Genomic DNA, 18,815 nt, shown 5'->3' on the forward strand with positions numbered 1-18,815 from the left:
TGCACCAGATTCCACTCCACTTGAACCCCGCTGCCCCTGAGTGCTCCACCTGCCCCCTCATATATGAGCTCCACACGCTGCCCCTCACCCGCTCCCAGTGAAGCTCTGTGTAGTGTCCTCCAGGACTGCAGCCCCTCCCCCCTCACTGGGCAGCTACACAGCCCCTCCTCCTCCTTCCACAAGCTGCTACAGTCCGGGTTTGTCAGCACTTCCCACATTTGGTCATGTGACCATGAAGGCGCATGTGACCAGTGACATCACAGACCTCCTTCTAACAACTCCACTCTAGCATCTACCGGCAGTGCAGCAGATACAGAGCAGGTCCTTCAGCTCTTGCAGTGCAGCAGATACAGAGCAGGTCCTGGTCGGTAGTCACTGCTGTGGTGTCTGGAGCCTCTTCTTCTCTCTGGTATCAGCCATTTCTCCAGAATCCCCCTTTATCCCCGGTGCTGGGGGCTCTGAGAAGCGGGGTCTCTCCAGGAGCAGTAAGTGCGGTTCTGGATCTCACTAATGCTCTTGTCCCTGGAGGATTTCCAGTCTCTCCTCTCCTCATAAAGGCGCCTGCAGTACTAGAAGCCTCCAGGTCTCTCCTCTTCTCCTGAATGACCACCAAGGATGGACAGGAAGGAGATCAGCAGAAGAATATTAGACTTCACCTTGGAGATCATCTCCCTGCTGAGCGGAGAGGTAAACTTTTCTAGATTTCTCTCCTCTTTATTGTATTCTGTCACAAGTCAGACATCGGGAAGGAGAATCCATCATAGGAAGTGATAGGAAGAGTCCAGGGTCCTGGAGAACCGCCTCCAGACCTTCCAAGTGATGGAGAACCTGAAGATCAGCCACCAGTATGGTCAGTGATGGATCATGGAGACCAATAGTCATGTTGTAGGAGCCATGAGAAGGTAAGTAGGCATGTTGTACCCAGGAGGAGAGGAAGCAGAGGAGGAGATGGCCGGAGTGTGGCCTGGAGGGAGGATTTCTACCACTAGTCTGACATCTAGATGATACTGGACTATAGCAAGGAGGCCTCCACTACATCTAGAGGAAAGAAGGTTTCTCCACCAACATAGAAGAGAAGTCTTTACTGTAAGAGCAGTGAGACTATGGAGCTCTCTGCCAGAGGAAGGAGTCATGGGGGATTCTCTAGAAGAGTCCAGAAGGGGCCTGGAGGTCTGGAGGGTAATAATATTCCAGCTTCTAGTGACTAGATTACTGGAGATGGGGCCATGATCCAGGGAGGGATTCTGAGTGTAGATCTGGAGTCAGGAAGGAATTTCTTTCCCTAAGTGTCTCTCTCCATTCACAGGATTACACCATAGTGAAGAAGAAATCGGTGGTGACTCCCATCATCCATGAGTCAGGAGGGTGGAGCAGGACCCCCATCACAGAGCCTCCCCCCCTGATACATGAGCAGAAGATCCTAGAGCTCACCCACAAGATGATGGAGCTGCTGACTGGAGAGGTGACACTGCTGGGAATGCTGGGAAATTCTCCAGTAACAGCACTGGAGGGGTCTGGGTGATGACGGTGTCATTGTGTTGTCAGGTTCCTGTAAGGTGTCAGGATGTGGCGGTCTATTTCTCCATGGAGGAGTGGGAGTATGTAGAAGGACACCAGGATCTGTACAAGGAGGCCATGATGGAGGCTCCCCAGCCTCTGACATCACCAGGTAATCGTCCTGATTAGAAAAGTGTAAAGATCACATAGATACTACTCCCATCATCTCATCATCACATGTAATTAATCTATCCGTTCACGATGTGTTTCCTACAGATGGACTCGTAGAAAGAAATCCCCCCGAGAGATGTCCCCGTCCTCTGTATTCCCAGGACTGTCCAGAGGAGAAGCTCCCAGAGAACTATCAGGTAGATGGAGCTGATGTCTCACCAGAATCTGACCAGAAAGGGATTGAACAAAAGATTATTTTACATTTCTCTTCTTCAGGATGAAAATCTGATGGATATTAAGGCGGAGGTTAAAGATGAAGAAGATGAGATGGATTTATGTGGCGATCAGCAGTGTAAGGAGGGGGGAGGCTGCCATAAGTCACATGTATACTACTCCCATCATCTCATCATCACATGTAATAATCTCTCCTGTCCCTGTGTGTTTCCTACAGATGGACTCATAGAGAGAAATCCCCCCGAGAGATGTCCCCGTCCTCTGTATTCCCAGGACTGTCCAGAGGAGAAGCTCCCAGAGAACCATCAGGTAGATGGAGCTGAAGTCTCACCAGAATCTGACCAGAAAGGGATTGAACCAAAGATTATTTTATATTTCTCTTCTTCAGGATAAAAATCTGATGGATATTAAGGCTGAGGTTAAAGATGAAGAAGAGAAGCTCCCAGAGAACCATCAGGTACATTGAGCTGAGCCCTATACACATCTATATAGGGGGGTCCTGCAGTCATAGAGGGGTCATAGATAGTGGGGGTCTCTTATGTGGATCTGTTAGATTTCCCACCTGTCTGCTGTATTGTACTGAATTGTTACAGATGACAAATCAGGGGGAAGATCTGACTGATATTAAAGTGGAGGATGAAGAAGAGCGGATGATGGGCGATCCCCTGTGTAAGAGTGAGATGGAGGAGGACATTCCAGTCCATGTGACCACAGGTATGGAATCATGAATGGAGGAAGGGAATTGGGAGGTTTCTTCAGGTGAGGCTCCACCTTACAGCTGCAGTAAAGTAGCACTCCGGGCAGTGACCCCTGTGTTATGTACAGTGCAGGAGAAATCTTCTCCCAGCTCTTCTCTCCATCCTCTCATGCTCCAGGCTGGACACTCGGCTTAGCATCAGGTTTTGGAGGCACGCCGGCTGCGATGAACGGCTGCAGTGATGGTCAGGGTCTGAGGAAACTCAGTTTAACCACCTAAGGGTACTTTCACACTAGCGTTTTTCTTTTCCGGCACTGAGTTCCGTCGCAGGGGCTCTATACCGCAAAAGAACTGATCAGGTATATCCCCATGCATTGTGAATGGAGAGTAATCCGTTCAGGATGCATCAGGAGGTCTTCAGTTCAGTCGTTTTGACTGATCAGGCAAAAGATAAAACTGCAGCATGCTACGGTTTTATCTCCGGCCAAAAAAACTGAAGACTTGCCTGAATTTTTCCCCATAGGAATGTATTAGCGCCGGATCCGGCATTCAAAATACCGGATCCGGCCTGCGCATGCGCAGACCGGTAAAAATGTGAAAAAAGATGCAAGACGGATCCGTCGGTCCGCATGACAAGCGGAGAGATGGATCCGTCCTTGCAATGCATTTGTGAGACGGATCCGCATCCGGATCCGTCTCGCAAATGCTTTCAGTCACATCCAGATCGGCGGATCCGGCGGGCAGTTCCGACGACAGAACTGCCCGCCGGATCACACTGCCGCAAGTGTGAAAGTAGCCTTAAGGGGTTTTCCAGGCTCTTGATATTGATGGGTTATCCTCAGCATATGGCATTATTATCTGATCGGTAAAGGTCTGATTGCCACTCCTTCACGGTCAGCTGTTCCTTGAAGGATCTAGCACCTTTAGGCTGGGTTCACACCTGAGCGCTTTACAGCGCGTTCCTACGCGCTGTAAAACGCTCAACAGGCAAGAACCAATGATTCCCTATGGGAATGGTTCTCACCTGAGCGTTTTACAGCGCGTACGAACGCGCTGTAAAAGCCCTACGCCCCAAGAAGTACAGGAGCTTCTTTGGGGCGTATGGTCGCGCGTTCCCGTACATAGACTTTCGGGAACGCGCGACAATGGGTTTTTGCTTGTTTCCGGAGCCGCGTATGTGAGACGCCTGATAAAATTGTGCATACAGAGCGCAACAAGGTACGCTCAGGTGTGAACCCAGCGTTAATGAAATAGGAAACACAGCGCCGTTCAAAGTGCAGTGGCCCTGCTGGGTTACTGCAGCTCAGCTGCCATTAAAGTTAGGGGCAGCTGTGCTGTAGTAACCTGGTACAGCCACAACCCTTACTGAGCTTTCTGTGAAGGTTCTCATTCATCTTGGTCATGGTATATCAGTAGTGATAGGTCAGAAGAACTGGAAGACCTTTTGCTAGTTATCTGACTTAGTCCGACTGGTTTGTATGAGAAAATGACATTACATTTCAGTGACTTGTGCTTTGAGAATGTTTATAGATGTATATGAATTGTATTACTTTCATGGATTGACAGTTTTTATCTATTGCTATTTTCTGAAAAATAAATAAAATAAACAATTACAACAAATAAGGGGATTGTCTATTCCTTTACAAGTGATGACCTGTCCTCAGGATAGACCTTCACTATCTGATTGGTGGGGATCCAACACCTTGTCCCCTGCTGATCAGCTGTTCTGCAGTAGTTCCGGTGCAGGAAGTCAGCGCTGGAACTACACTGCTCAGTCTGTGGACGAAGCCGGTTACTGCAGTGCTGCTTCCATTCATCTCAGTAGTAGCTGCACTACAGGAACCAGCTCTGTCCAAAGCACAATGGATGGACCTAATCAGAGGTGTGTGGGACCCCTGACAATCAGATACTGGAGGCCTAGCCTGAGGATAGGCTATTAATCATAAAGGAGTGGACAACCCCTGTAAGGTCTAAAATAGGCCGTTCACGAAGAGTTTAGGTTATTGTAATAAAATCATCTCCACTTGATATCTAAGGACCAACTGTGCGGGCAGAGGACAGGCCTGATTGTCAGAGAAGGGTGGGATTCTCAGATTTCTGAATGTTTTCAGGTCTGGGTTTATGTAATAGAAGTGATCGGTGAGTGTAGAGCAGAGTCCTGGATTTTATCACCCATCCATTATAATTATAAGGACACGACCACAAATGATTTTCTTTTAGTTCAGTTTTTGATTCAGTATTTTGTGCCAAAGTCAAGAAAGGATTCATATAAATGGGAAATACACTGCTCCAAAAAATAAAGGGAACACTTAAACAACACTATGTAACTCCAAGTCAATCGCACTTCTGTGAAATCAAACTGTCCACTTAGGAAGCAACACTGAGTGACAATCAATTTCACATGCTGTTGTGCAAATGGGATAGACAACAGGTGGAAATTATAGGCAATTAGCAAGACACCCCCAATAAAGGAGTGGTTCTGCAGGTGGTGACCACAGACCACTTCTCAGTTCCTATGCTTCCTGGCTGATGTTTTGGTCACTTTTGAATGCTGGCGGTGCTTTCACTCTAGTGGTAGCATGAGACGGAGTCTACAACCCACACAAGTGGCTCAGGTAGTGCAGCTTATCCAGGATGGCACTTCAATGCGAGCTGTGGCAAGAAGGTTTGCTGTGTCTGTCAGCGTAGTGTCCAGAGCATGGAGGCACTACCAGGAGACAGACCAGTACATCAGGAGACGTGGAGGAGGCCGTAGGAGGGCAACAAACCAGCAGCAGGACCGCTACCTCCGCCTTTGTGCAAGGAGGAACAGGAGGAGCACTGCCAGAGCCCTGCAAAATGACCTCCAGCAGGCCTCAAATGTGCATGTGTCTGCTCAAACGGTCAGAAACAGACTCCATGAGGGTGATATGAGGGCCCAACGTCCACAGGTGGGGGTTGTGCTTACAGCCCAACACCGTGCAGGACGTTTGGCATTTGCCAGAGAACACCATGATTGGCAAATTCTCTACTGGCGCCCTGTGCTCTTCACAGATGAAAGCAGGTTCACACTGAGCACATGTGACAGACGTGGCAGAGTCTGGAGACGCCGTGGAGAACGTTCTGCTGCCTGCAACATCCTCCAGCATGACCGGTTTGGCATTGGGTCAGTAATGGTGTGGGTGGCATTTCTTTGGAGGGCTGCACAGCCCTCCATGTGCTTGCCAGAGGTAGCCTGACTGCCATTAGGTACCGAGATGAGATCCTCAGACCCCTTGTGAGACCATATGCTGGTGCGGTTGGCCCTGGGTTCCTCCTAATACAAGACAATGCTAGACCTCATGTGGCTGGAGTGTGTCAGCAGTTCCTGCAAGACGAAGGCATTGATGCTATGGACTGGCCCTCCCGTTCCCCAGACCTGAATCCAATTGAGCACATCTGGGACATCATGTCTCGCTCTATCCACCAACGTCACGTTGCACCACAGACTGTCCAGGAGTTGGCAGATGCTTTAGTCCAGGTCTGGGAGGAGATCCCTCAGGAGACCGTCCGCCAACTCATCAGGAGCATGCACAGGTGTTGTAGGGAGGTCATACAGGCACGTGGAGGCCACACACACTACTGAGCCTCATTTTAACTTGTTTTAAGGACATTACATCAAAGTTGGATCAGCCTGAAGTGTGTTTTTCCACTTTAATTTTGAGTGTGACTCCAAATCCAGACCTCCATGGGTTGAAAAATTTGATTTCCATTTTTTTATTTTTGTGTACTTTTGTTGTCAGCACATTCAGCTATGTGAAGAACAAAGTATTTCAGAAGAATATTTAATTAATTCAGATCTAGGATGTGTTATTTTTGTGTTCCCTTTATTTTTTTGAGCAGTGTATAAAGGAAGGACTTGTTCTTCTCCTTCCTTTTGACATCAAAAACTGCACTCAGCCTGATAGGAAGCTTATAGAATTGTCTTTTTTACTGTTTGGAAAAAAAACATAAAATCTCTTTTTAATCCTAACAGAAAATCCCAGTAAGAACTCTGAGGGAAACTTCATCTTATCGCTAAATTATGAAGGAGAAGATGAAGATATCGGGCATGGCTCTTCAGGAGAAAACCTCATTACCTGTAATGTCCATCCAGGACTTCACAGAACAGATCTGTCATATAATGCTCCTAATCATAAGGAACCTTCTCATGACCAATCACAGATTGCTATCACAAGTACCGGCCCAGAAGAAGTTACAAGTTTTCAGTGTGAGGAATGTGGAAAAAAGTTCAAAAACATCTCAGCTCTAAATGGACACAAAAGAATTCACGCAGTAGAGACGTCGTATTCATGTTCAGAATGCGGCAAATGTTTTACAAAAAAGTCAATACTTGTTAGACATCAGAGAATTCACACAGAGAAAATATTTTCATGTTCAGAATGCGAAAAATGTTTTCCAAAAAAGTCACTACTTGCTAAACATCAGACAGTTCACACAGGAGAGAAGTCGTATTCATGTTCAGAATGTAGGATATGTTTTACAGATGAACCAAATTTTGTTAGACATCAGAGAAGTCACACAAAAGAGAGACCATATTCATGTTCAGAATGCGGCAAATGTTTTACACAAAAGATATATCTTGTTACACATCAGAGAATTCACACAGGGGAGAAACCAGTTTCACTTTCCGAAGGTGGGAATTGTTTTATAAATAAATCAGATCTTGCTGAACATCATAAATCTCACACAGGAGAGAAGCTATATGTATGTTCAGAGTGTGGGAAAGGTTTTACACAAAAGTCATATCTTGTTTCTCATGAGAAATATCACACAGGGGAGAAGCCATTTTTATGTTCAGAATGTGGCAAATGTTTTATCACTAAAGAAAACCTCAAGATTCACCAGGGAAGTCACACAGGAGAGAAACCGTATTCATGTTCAGAATGTGGAAAGTGTTTTATCAGAGAAGCACATGTTGTTTCACATCAGAGAATTCACAAAGGAGAGAAACCGTATTCATGTACTGAATGTGGGATACGTTTTACTACTGAAGAGAACCTCAAAGTTCATCAGAAAATGCACACAGAAGAAAAAACATTTATATGCTCCAAATGTGGTGACTGTTTTACACAAAAGTGTAGTCTTGTTGCACATGAGAAAGTTCACACAGGAGAGACGACATTTTGATTTTCTTCATGTGAAAAAGAAAATCAGAATTTGAAACTCATCAGAGAATTCACACATAGAAGAAACGAAATTCTTGTTTGGAATGTGGGAAGTGTTTACATGCATTAAACAGCCTATATGAGAGTATATTTTTCTGTGGAATTACCCTGGGTCTGCCAAAGAGCCAAATTATATTTCCTGAGGTCAACAGTGACCAGGATCCATGGAGGAAAAGTATTGTGGATATGAGGAAAAAGAAGAAGAGCGTTGTTTACTGTCAGAGCTGTGAAGATGATTGTCCCCATGGACCTTGCTTCTTACCGTATTCATACCTCCGCCAGCACTGCAGGAGAATCCAGGGGGACACAGTGAGAAACGGAAGGACACCTCCTGTAGACTTTTATGTAACCTATGTGGACATATGGAATGGGTATTTGCTCTTCATTAATACAATATATCAAGATAAAGGTGATGGGGAAATAACTAATTGCGTTGACAATAATTAGTAAAAAAATAAAAAATGATCTTCTATTTCCTTCCATTTCCTTCTCTTTGCCTCATTCACACTTGTGTATTCTGGTCAGTATCTTACACCAGTATTTGTAGGATATAAATAGGAGTAGCTCCCGAACATGGAAGACTTTCCATTATACTTTTCTCTGTTTTATTCCGTTCCCTGTTACGGCTTACAGATACTGATACAAGATACCGACCGAAATACAAAAGTGTGAATGAGGCCTTACTGTCTATTGGAATCTTCCAATGGAGCTTTTATTGCCTACTCTCCCATAGAGATCCTGCACAGCCAGTTATACATCTCATATCTTCCTTGGCGGTCTGTGGAGGTCTTCATTCATCTAGGTCATGATATATCAGTAGTAATAAATCAGACCAACTGAACATGTATTTTTTTTTCTCGAAGACTTTTCTCTGGTCATCTGAATTCCTTTCTCACATAGAATGACTTGTACAAGAAATCTCCGGCAATATACACTGCCACTTACAATGCTGTCCTAACACCTCTCCTGATGCAGTACAATTACACCTAATAACATCAGTAATGCAAATGCAATCAACACCTTACCTCCATGGCTGAACCATGGAGATTTCTCATATAAGGTATTGTAATTTACAAAGACAGTCGGATGACTTGTGGAATACCAGTCCAGTTGCTCTGACTTAATACTACTGACATTCCTTGATGGGTTTCTCACAAAGAGAGGAAAATACAAGTAGCGCTCAGGGATCACCAAGTAAACTTGGAAATAACTTTATACACTCTGACACAGAAATAACACACCAAAAAGGAGTTGTTGGAATGAAGCTTTCTCTGTGTAAATGTAATGATGATAAATGTGAGTGATTATAATATTGGAATGGAAGTCCCATGGTCAATTGATGTCATCACTGTAAGTCAGCGTGTTCCAAGCACACGCACCAGGATTTTTAGCCTTAGGAAACCTACCAAATTATATATTGGTTGGCCTGATTAATATTTCATATTTGTGTTTGGTATGCCTGGGTTGGTAAAAATGTTGTGTAAACCTTGGTGGTCCCATTATCCTACTCGGGGACACCTACAAGATGTTTTTGCTCAAATTAGAATTATGCCATACAACCTTCCACTTTTTGCATTCAAATTGGCCAGCCTCCTGTCAATGACAAAAAGGAGGGTGAAGGAGGCTGTCTAAGTCTACTGTAAACCACACCTGGTTCAGATTCCTGGGGATACACCTAGTGTAAGTCTGGCCATCTTTCCACTGTTATCCCAGTGTAGATCCCTCACCGATCTAACTGGTATGCCATCCATTATTTCATCCTCATTCTATTTCTGTACTGTTTGATTATCAGTATGTCCCTTTTTGTCATCTTTTTGTAACTTTTAGCACTGTACCGTTATATTAAATCTTAAATGTAATAATCTGTTCCTTGCTACTCTAAACGTACCCACACCCTCTAAGTACCGCTCTGCTGTGTGACCATTGAAGAACAGTGTGCTAGAGGTTATCCTATCTTAGGCCTCATGCACACGACCGTTGTGTGCATCCGTGGCCGTTGTGCCGTTTTCCGTTTTTTTTTCGCGGACCCATTGACTTTCAATGGGTCCGTGGAAAAATCGGAAAATGCACCGTTTTGCAGCCGAGACTGTGATCCGTGTATCCTGTCCGTCAAATAAATATGACCTGTCCTATTTTTTTGACGGACAACGGTTCACGGACCCATTCAAGTCAATGGGTCCGTGAAAGAACACGGATGCACACAAGATTGGCATCCTTGTCCGTGATCCGAGTCCGTAGGTTAGTTTTTATACAGACGGATCCGAAGATCCGTCTGCATAAAAGCTTTTTCATAGCTGAGATTTCACTTCGTGAAAACTCAAAACCGACAGTATATTCTAACACAGAGGCGTTCCCATGGTGATGGGGACGCTTCAGGTTAGAATATACTAAAAGAACTGTGTACATGACTGCCCCCTGCTGCCTGGCAGGTTCTGCCAGGCAGCAGGGGGCAGCCCCCCCCCTGTAGTTAACACATTGGTGGCCAGTGCGGCCGGCCCCCCCACCCTCCCTCCCCTGTAGTTAACTCATTGGTGGCCAGTGGGCCCCCCTCCCCTGTAGTTAACACATTGGTGGCCAGTGCGGCCCCCCCCCCCTCCCCTGTAGTTAACTCATTGGTGGCCAGTGGGCCCCCTCCCTCCCCTGTAGTTAACTCATTGGTGGCCAGTGGGCCCCTCCTCCCTCCCCTGTAGTTAACTCGTTGGTGGCCAGTGGGCCTTCTCCCCTCCCTCCCCCTCCTAATTAAAATCTCCCCCCTATCATTGGTGGCAGCGGAGTGTACCGATCGGAGTCCCAGTTTAATCGCTGGGGCTCAGATCGGTAACCATGGCAACCAGGACGCTACTGCAGTCCCGGTTGCCATGGTTACTTAGCAATTTGTAGAACCATTATACTTACCTGTGAGCTGCGATGTCTGCGTCCGGCCGGGAGCTCCTCCTACTGGTAAGTGACAGGTCATGTCACTTACCAGTAGGAGGAGCTCCCGGCCGGACGTCACTTACCAGTAGGAGGAGCTCCCGGCCGGACGCAGACATCGCAGCTCACAGGTAAGTATAATGGTTCTACAAATTGCTAAGTAACCATGGCAACCGGGACTGCAGTAGCGTCCTGGTTGCCATGGTTACCGATCGGAGCCCCAGCGATTAAACTGGGACTCCGATCGGTACACTCTGCTGCCACCAATGATAGAGGGGAGATTTTAATTAGGAGGGGGAGGGAGGGGAGAAGGCCCACTGGCCACCAACGAGTTAACTACAGGGGAGGGAGGAGGGGCCCACTGGCCACCAACGAGTTAACTACAGGGGAGGGAGGGGGGCCGGCCGCACTGGCCACCAATGAGTTAACTACAGGGGAGGGAGGGGGGCCCACTGGCCACCAATGAGTTAACTACAGGGGAGGGAGGGGGGGGCCGGCCGCACTGGCCACCAATGTGTTAACTACAGGGGGGGGCTGCTGCCTGGCAGAACCTGCCAGGCAGCAGGGGGCAGTCATGTACACAGTTCTTTTAGTATATTCTAACCTGAAGCGTCCCCATCACCATGGGAACGCCTCTGTGTTAGAATATACTGTCGGATCTGAGTTTCACGATCTAACTCAAATCCGACGGTATATTCTAACATAGAGGCGTTCCCATGGTGATGGGGACGCTTCAAGTTAAAATATACCATCGGATTGGAGAAAACTCCGATCCTATGGTATATTAACTCCTGACTTTACATTGAAAGTCAATGGGGACGGATCCGTTTGAAATTGCACCATATTGTGTCAATGTCAAACGGATCCGTCCCCATTGACTTGCATTGTAATTCAGGACGGATCCGTTTGGCTCCGCACGGCCAGGCGGACACCAAAACGACTTTTTTTTCATGTCCGTGGATCCTCCAAAAATCAAGGAAGACCCACGGACGAAAAAACGGTCACGGATCACGGCAAAACGGAACCCGTTTTTGCGGACCGCAAAAAAATACGGTCGTGTGCATGAGGCCTTATGCTAGAAAGCAACATCTTCATTGGAGTGCTGCGCATCTGTAACCGGGGCGTTCCTTCAGCCTTACTGGATGGATGCGGGAAGCGTTGTGTACGGACATATTTGGGGGTCGCTTCAGTCCTCACTAGTCTAATGCTTTAGGAAAGTGGAGTTCCTCCTAACAGTCACATCCAAGGTCACGGGTGCTGTTAATGCCAGAGTGCCCCTCATGGCCGGTCATGTTGCACGTGTGCGCAGTCAGGACATGCTTATTAAGAAACATGTTTTCCCTTGAAGAAAAAAAAAAGAAGCTTTGAAAATTGGTGGGGTATCTGTTTTATGTGTAGTGTCACCTTCCCTAGATTGAGGGTGGGAAGACTGAGGCTCCACTGCAGGCTGCAGAAATTGGTCACTAATATAGGGAATAGAAAGTGTCCTGTGGAACAAGCCCTCGGGTAATAAAGGGGCTACATGTGTGTTTACACTGGAAGAAAGATTCTGTAGAGTTGGGAATAACGTCTAGCAAAATGGATATAAGTGTTGAACTTTTGGATCTCCTTGGTCTGTTCTGGTCGGAGACTTAGCAAGGGGGAAACTGTAACATTAGACTCCCTAAATATGATGGGAAGGGGAAAGAGACTAAGATCATAAAGGTCTAGCTATAAAATGACCTTGGGGTTTCCTGGGATGATAATATTTAGCTCCTATTAAGGGTATTTTTTTGTAATAGTGAATTCTAGTGAGGTGTAGCGTTTTCTTTATGTACAGTCCTGATCAAAAGTTTTAGGCCCCTTTCACACGGACGAGTATTCCGCGCGGATGCGATGCGTGAGGTGAACACATTGCACCCGCACTGAATCCCGACCCATTCATTTCTATGGGGCTGTGCACATGAGCGGTGATTTTCACGCATCACTTGTGCGTTGCGTGAAAATCGCAGCATGCTCTATTTTGTGCGTTTTTCACTTAATGCAGGCCCCATAGAAATGAATGGGGTTGCATGAAAATCGCAAGCATCTGCAAGCAAGTGCGAATGCGGTGCGATTTTCACGCACGGTTGCTAGGAGACGATCGGGATGGAGACCCGATCATTATTATTTTCCCTTATAACATGGTTATAAGGGAAAATAATAGCATTCTGAATACAGAATGCTTACGGTAGTACAATAGCGCTGGAGGGGTTAAAAAAATAAAAAATAAAATTTAACTCACACTTGATCGCGCAGCCGGCATCTCCTTCTGTCTCCTTTCTTTGCTGTGTTCAGTAACAGGACCTGTGGTGACGTCACTCCGGTCATCACATGATCCATCACATGATCTTTTACCATGGTGATGGACCATGTGATGACCGGAGTGACGTCACCACAGGTCCTGTTACTGCACACAGCAAAGAAAGAATACAGAAGCAGATGCCGGCTGCTCGATCAATTGGATTAAGGTGAGTTAAATTATTATTATTATTTTTTTTAACCCCTCCAGCGCTATTGTACTATGCAGTCTGTATTCAGAATGCTATGATTTTCCCTTATAACCATGTTATAAGGGAAAATAATACAATCTACAGAACACCGATCCCAAGCCCGAACTTCTGTGAAGAAGTTCGGGTTTGGGTACCAAACATGCGCGATTTTTCTCACGCACGTGCAAAATGCATTACAATGTTTTGCACTCGCGCAGAAAAATCGCGCATGTTCCCGCAACGCACTCGCACATTTTCCCGCAACGCCCGTCTGAAAGAGGCCTTAGCCCACTTGAAAAATGGCAAAAAATCATATTTTACATTGTTGGATCTTAACAAGGTTCCAAGTAGAGCTTCAACATGCAACAATAAGAAATGGGAGTGAGACAAAACATTTTTTGAGCATTCAATTAATTGAAAATAACGATTAAACTGAAACAGGCTGTTTTTCAGCTGATCCAAAGTTTAGGACCACATGCCTTTAAAAGGCCAAATCTGTGCAAAGATGTGGATTCATTGTCATTCTCTGTCAGGTAGTCACACGTTGTGATGGCAAAGGCAAAAAAACTCTCCCTTTTTGAACGTGGTCGGGTTGTTGAACTGCATAAGCAGGGTCTTTCACAGCCGCCATCGCTGCTGAGGTGGGACGCAGTAAGACAGTCATTTGGAATTTCTTAAATGATCCTGAGGGTTATGGAACCAAAAAGTCAAGTGGAAGACCCAAAAAAAATGTCATCAGCACTGAGCCGGAGGATCCAATCGGCTGTCCGTCAAGACACTGGACGATCCTCGACCCAAATTAAGGCCCTTACTGGTGCTGACTGCAGCCCCATAACCATCAGACGCATCTGAGACTGAAGGGCTTCAAAAACAAAAAACGTCTTCAAAGACCTCGTCTCCTTGAACGCCACAGAACTGCTCGTTTGGACTTTGCTAGAGAGCAACAAACATGGGACATTCAAAGGTGGAAGAAAGTTTTATTCTCTGATGAGAATTTTTTTTACCTTGATGGTCCTGATGGTTTCCAACGTTACTGGCATAACAAGCAGATCCCACCTGAGATGTTTTCTACGCGCCACAGTGGAGCGGGCGCCATAATGGTCTGGGGGGCTTTTTCCTTCAGTGGAACAATGGAGCTTCAGGAAGTGCAGGGGCGTCAAACGGACGCTGGCTATGTCCAGATGTTGCAGAGAGCATTCCTCATGACTGAGGGTCCTCGTCTGTGTGGTAACAGGACAACGCTACAGTACACAATGCCCGCAGGACAAGGGACTTCTTCCAGGAGAATAACATCACTCTTTTGGCCCATCCTGCGTGTTCCCCTGATCTAAATACAATTGAGAACCTTTGGGGATGGATGGCAAGGGAAGTTTACAAAAATGGACAGCAGTTCCAGACAGTAGATGGCCTTCGGGCGGCCGTCTTCACCACTTGGAGAAATGTTCCCACTCACCTCATGGAAACGCTTGCATCAAGCATGCCGAAACAATAACGGCGGAGCTACTCATTACTGAGGTCATGATTGGAGGTTGGATTTCTGTTTTGGGGGGGTTTAGTTTTTTTTTGGAGGTGTGGTCCTAAACTTTTGATCAGCTGAAAAACAGCCTGTTTCAGTTTAATCGTTGTTTTCATTAAATTGAATGCTCAAAAAATGTTTTGTCTCACTCCCATTTCTACTTGTTGCATGTTGAAGCTCTACTTGGAACCTTGTTAAGATCCAGCCATGATACATAGGATTGTTTGCCATTTTTCAAGTGGTCTTAAACTTTTGATCAGGACTGTATATTTTTCATCTATCAGATCTGGAGACCAGTATTTTGATGATAAAATGTTGACATGATGTTGCATGCTTTACCCTTGACATTTTGACCTCGGCCCTTTTTGGCCCGACTTCTGGTTTTGGAGTACAAAAGAGGTTATGTTTCCTGCTTACACCACTTTTAAGGTAGGTTCATAATTTGCAACTAGAAAAACTGGAGTAGTATTTCTATACAAAGTACTCCAACCCAGACTTTAGATATTACCCTCATGATAAATTCCCCCCTTAGGGCTCATGTACACTAATGTATTTCATTTCTGTTCCCATTTCGTTTTTTCCGGACCGTGTGCGGAACTATTCTTTTCAATGGGTCCGCAAAAAACAACGGAAGTTAGTCCGTGTGCATTCCGTTTCCATATGTCCGTTCCACAACAAAATAGAACATGTCCTAGTATTGTCCACATTATGGACAAGGATAGGACTGTTCTATTAGGGGCCAGCTGTTCTATTCTGCAAAATATGGAATGCACACGGACGTCATTCGTATTTTTTGCGGATCCGTTTTTTTGCGGACCACAAAATACATACGGTCATGTGCATGAGCCCTTAGACTGTACGCATTCGATAAGCACTGCAGCCATGTGGTCTGGATTACTGCAGATTGGGCCATTGCTACTGACGTGTTCTGGGAGCTTGGAGTGTGTTTTTTTGTTGGTTCAGGGAATTGTTGCATGTCCCTGTCTGCTCCACATTCATTATTACTAGGTGACGTTTTTAAAAGTTTGGTGCAGGTGCAGGACTCTAATATAAAAACTTGACTCAAATACACCTACAATGATAAACGCCCCCCGCCCCTATACAGTGGGGAAAATAAGTATTTGATACACTGATGATTTTGCACGTTTTCCCGCCTACAAACAATGGAGAGGTCTGTAATTTTTATCGTAGGTACACTTCAACTGTGAGAGACAGAATCTAAAAAAAATTCCAGGAAATCACATTGTATGTGATTGCAGTCATGGGGACCGAGATAGACCTCTACCTCTAACTGCTTAGATGCCACGAGTGCTATTGACTGTTACATCTAGGAGATTAAACATCCAAGATTCGAGTTATCTTATCTTAGGGACTACTAGTCATCACCTGGACGACAGCCAGTGAACCCCAACCTGCTACCAGCCATCCAAAACCACTCCGGGTAGTATAAAACTGGGGCAACCTCTAGGTATTCACCAAAGTCTACTGCAAGGTGGGATGGACTTTTCTGCTAGGGACCTTGGATACGTCTGTGGTGCTGATAACAGAATACTGGTGCAGGCTCACTAGTAGTAGACCTTCCATAATGACCAGGGAGGTGCAAAGAGGAGTAAACAAGCAGGGTCAAAAACCAGGAGAGACAGACACAATGAATGCAGTACACGAGAGGTTATTCCAGAAACAAGCCAGAGTCCATTCACCTGAACAGCAGATATAAACAGAAACAACAGTCACAGGGTAAATCCGAAAACAAGCCAGAAGTCAGAACACCAGAAAAAATGGAAGAATCAGGAACTGATCTTGAGCCCATGTGTGATGATTGCCTGGTAAGGGGAATGTGTCAATGTCATTTGTGATGATCACCTGGTCAGGTAGATATGTTGAGGCCAAGTGTGATGATTGCCTGGTCAGGGAGATGTATTGAGGCCATGTATAAAGATCTCCTGGTTGGGGGGATGTGTTGAGGCCACGTGTGAAGATCATCTGGTGGGGAAGAAGAGTTGAGGCCAGGTGTGATGATTGCCTGGTCAGTGACCAATGTCTGTGAATGAGATGCTGGGGGGGGGGGGGGGCAGTTGTGGGTGCACACCAAAATCATCGTGGCTGTTAGAACCAGCAGCACACTACAGCATGGTGTCTGCAGGAGGCGTAGGGGCTGTGGAGCGGAGAAAGGAATGAGAATGTTAGACCTGGCGTGAGTGCGGCGTAGTTAGCATCTGCACCTGAAATACGCCTAATTTAGGCATATTTCAACTTAGTAAATGAGACCCAATGTCTCCAGGTGTCTTTCTCTGGTGAACAATGTCCTGCAGAGTAATTTATTATCAGCAGACATAATCAGGCGGATTACAGTCGTGGCCAAAAGTTTTGAGAATGACACACATATTAGTTTTCACAAAGTTTGCTGCTAAACTGCTTTTAGATCTTTGTTTCAGTTGTCTCTGTGATGTAGTGAAATATAATTACACGCACTTCATACGTTTCAAAAGCTTTTATCGACAATTACATGACATTTATGCAAAGAGTCAGTATTTGCAGTGTTGGCCCTTCTTTTTCAGGACCTCTGCAATCCGACTGGGCATGCTCTCAATCAACTTCTGGGCCAATTCCTGACTGATAGCAACCCATTCTTTCATAATCACTTCTTGGAGTTTGTCAGAATTAGTGGGTTTTTGTTTGTCCACCCGCCTCTTGAGGATTGACCACAAGTTCTCAATGGGATTAAGATCTGGGGAGTTTCCAGGCCATGGACCCAAAATGTCAACGTTTTGGTCCCCAAGCCACTTAGTTATCACTTTTGCCTTATGGCACGGTGCTCCATCGTGCTGGAAAATGCATTGTTCTTCACCAAACTGTTGTTGGATTGTTGGAAGAAGTTGCTGTTGGAGGGTGTTTTGGTACTATTCTTTATTCATGGCTGTGTTTTTGGGCAAAATTGTGAGTGAGCCCACTCCCTTGTATGAGAAGCAACCCCACAAATGAATGGTCTCAGGATGCTTTACTGTTGGCATGACACAGGACTGATGGTAGCGCTCACCTTTTCTTCTCCGGACAAGCCTTTTTCCAGATGCCCCAAACAATCGGAAAGAGGCTTCATCGGAGAATATGACTTTGCCCCAGTCCTCAGCAGTCCATTCACCATACTTTCTGCAGAAGATCAATCTGTCCCTGATGTTTTTTTTGGAGAGAAGTGGCTTCTTTGCTGCCCTTCTTGACACCAGGCCATCTTCCAAAAGTCTTCGCCTCACTGTGCGTGCAGATGCGCTCACACCTGCCTGCTGCCATTCCTGAGCAAGCTCTGCACTGGTGGCACTCCGATCCCGCAGCTGAATCCTCTTTAGGAGACTATCCTGGCGCTTGCTGGACTTTCTTGGACGCCCTGAAGCCTTCTTAACAAGAATTGAACCTCTTTCCTTGAAGTTCTTGATGATCCTATAAATTGTTGATTGAGGTGCAATCTTAGTAGCCACAATATCCTTGCCTGTGAAGCCATTTTTATGCAACGCAATGATGGCTGCACGTGTTTCTTTGCAGGTCACCATGGTTAACAATGGAAGAAGAATGATTTCAAGCATCACCCTCCTTTTAACATGTCAAGTCTGTCATATTAACCCAATCAGCCTGACATAATGATCTCCAGCCTTGTGCTCGTCAACATTCTCACCTGAGTTAACAAGACTATTACTGAAATGATCTCAGCAGGTCCTTTAATGACAGCAATGAAATGCAGTGGAAAGTTTTTTTGGGGATTAAGTTAATTTTCATGGCAAAAAAGGACTATGCAATTCATCTGATCACTCTTCATAACATTCTGGAGTATATGCAAATTGCTATTATAAAAACTTAAGCAGCAACTTTTCCAATTTCCAATATTTATGTAATTCTCAAAACTTTTGGCCACAAATGTACATTCATCACATCAGTGTAAAGCAGAACCGCACATTTACCTATTACTGTGAAGACTGGACATGACGGAGATCTTCTGCAAGTTTATCTGCACCCGTGTGCAGGTATCTAAGAGTTAAATATCTCCTCCCTCACAGAAGTCTGGTCACATGACAGTGACATCATCACAGGCCCCTCACTACCAC

The 18,815-nt window shown here is 45.7% G+C and overlaps 1 protein-coding gene across 1 annotated transcript; it reads left to right on the top strand.

The window, feature by feature from the left end:
* Nucleotides 1-635: 635 nt before the first annotated feature.
* Nucleotides 636-8,213, top strand: LOC120998354 (zinc finger protein OZF-like). The gene is made up of 4 exons (XM_040429020.1): nt 636-687; nt 1,307-1,462; nt 1,546-1,669; nt 6,594-8,213. Exons 2-4 carry the CDS (start codon nt 1,439-1,441, stop codon nt 7,745-7,747), a joined length of 1,302 nt encoding a protein of 433 aa, XP_040284954.1. The 5' UTR covers nt 636-687; nt 1,307-1,438; the 3' UTR covers nt 7,748-8,213.
* The last annotated feature ends 10,602 nt before the right edge of the window (nt 8,214-18,815 follow it).

This window comes from Bufo bufo, chromosome 4, assembly GCF_905171765.1.
Source record: "Bufo bufo chromosome 4, aBufBuf1.1, whole genome shotgun sequence".
Taxonomy (NCBI): domain Eukaryota; kingdom Metazoa; phylum Chordata; class Amphibia; order Anura; family Bufonidae; genus Bufo; species Bufo bufo.

Bases quoted from the DNA above. Each gene is read 5' to 3' on its own strand.
- LOC120998354 (XM_040429020.1), top strand. From the start codon at position 1,439: ATGATGGAGCTGCTGACTGGAGAG. The intron at 1,463-1,545 runs GTGACACTGCTG...TTGTGTTGTCAG, and splicing joins TGGAGCTGCTGACTGGAGAG to GTTCCTGTAAGGTGTCAGGA. The intron at 1,670-6,593 runs GTAATCGTCCTG...TAATCCTAACAG, and splicing joins CCAGCCTCTGACATCACCAG to AAAATCCCAGTAAGAACTCT.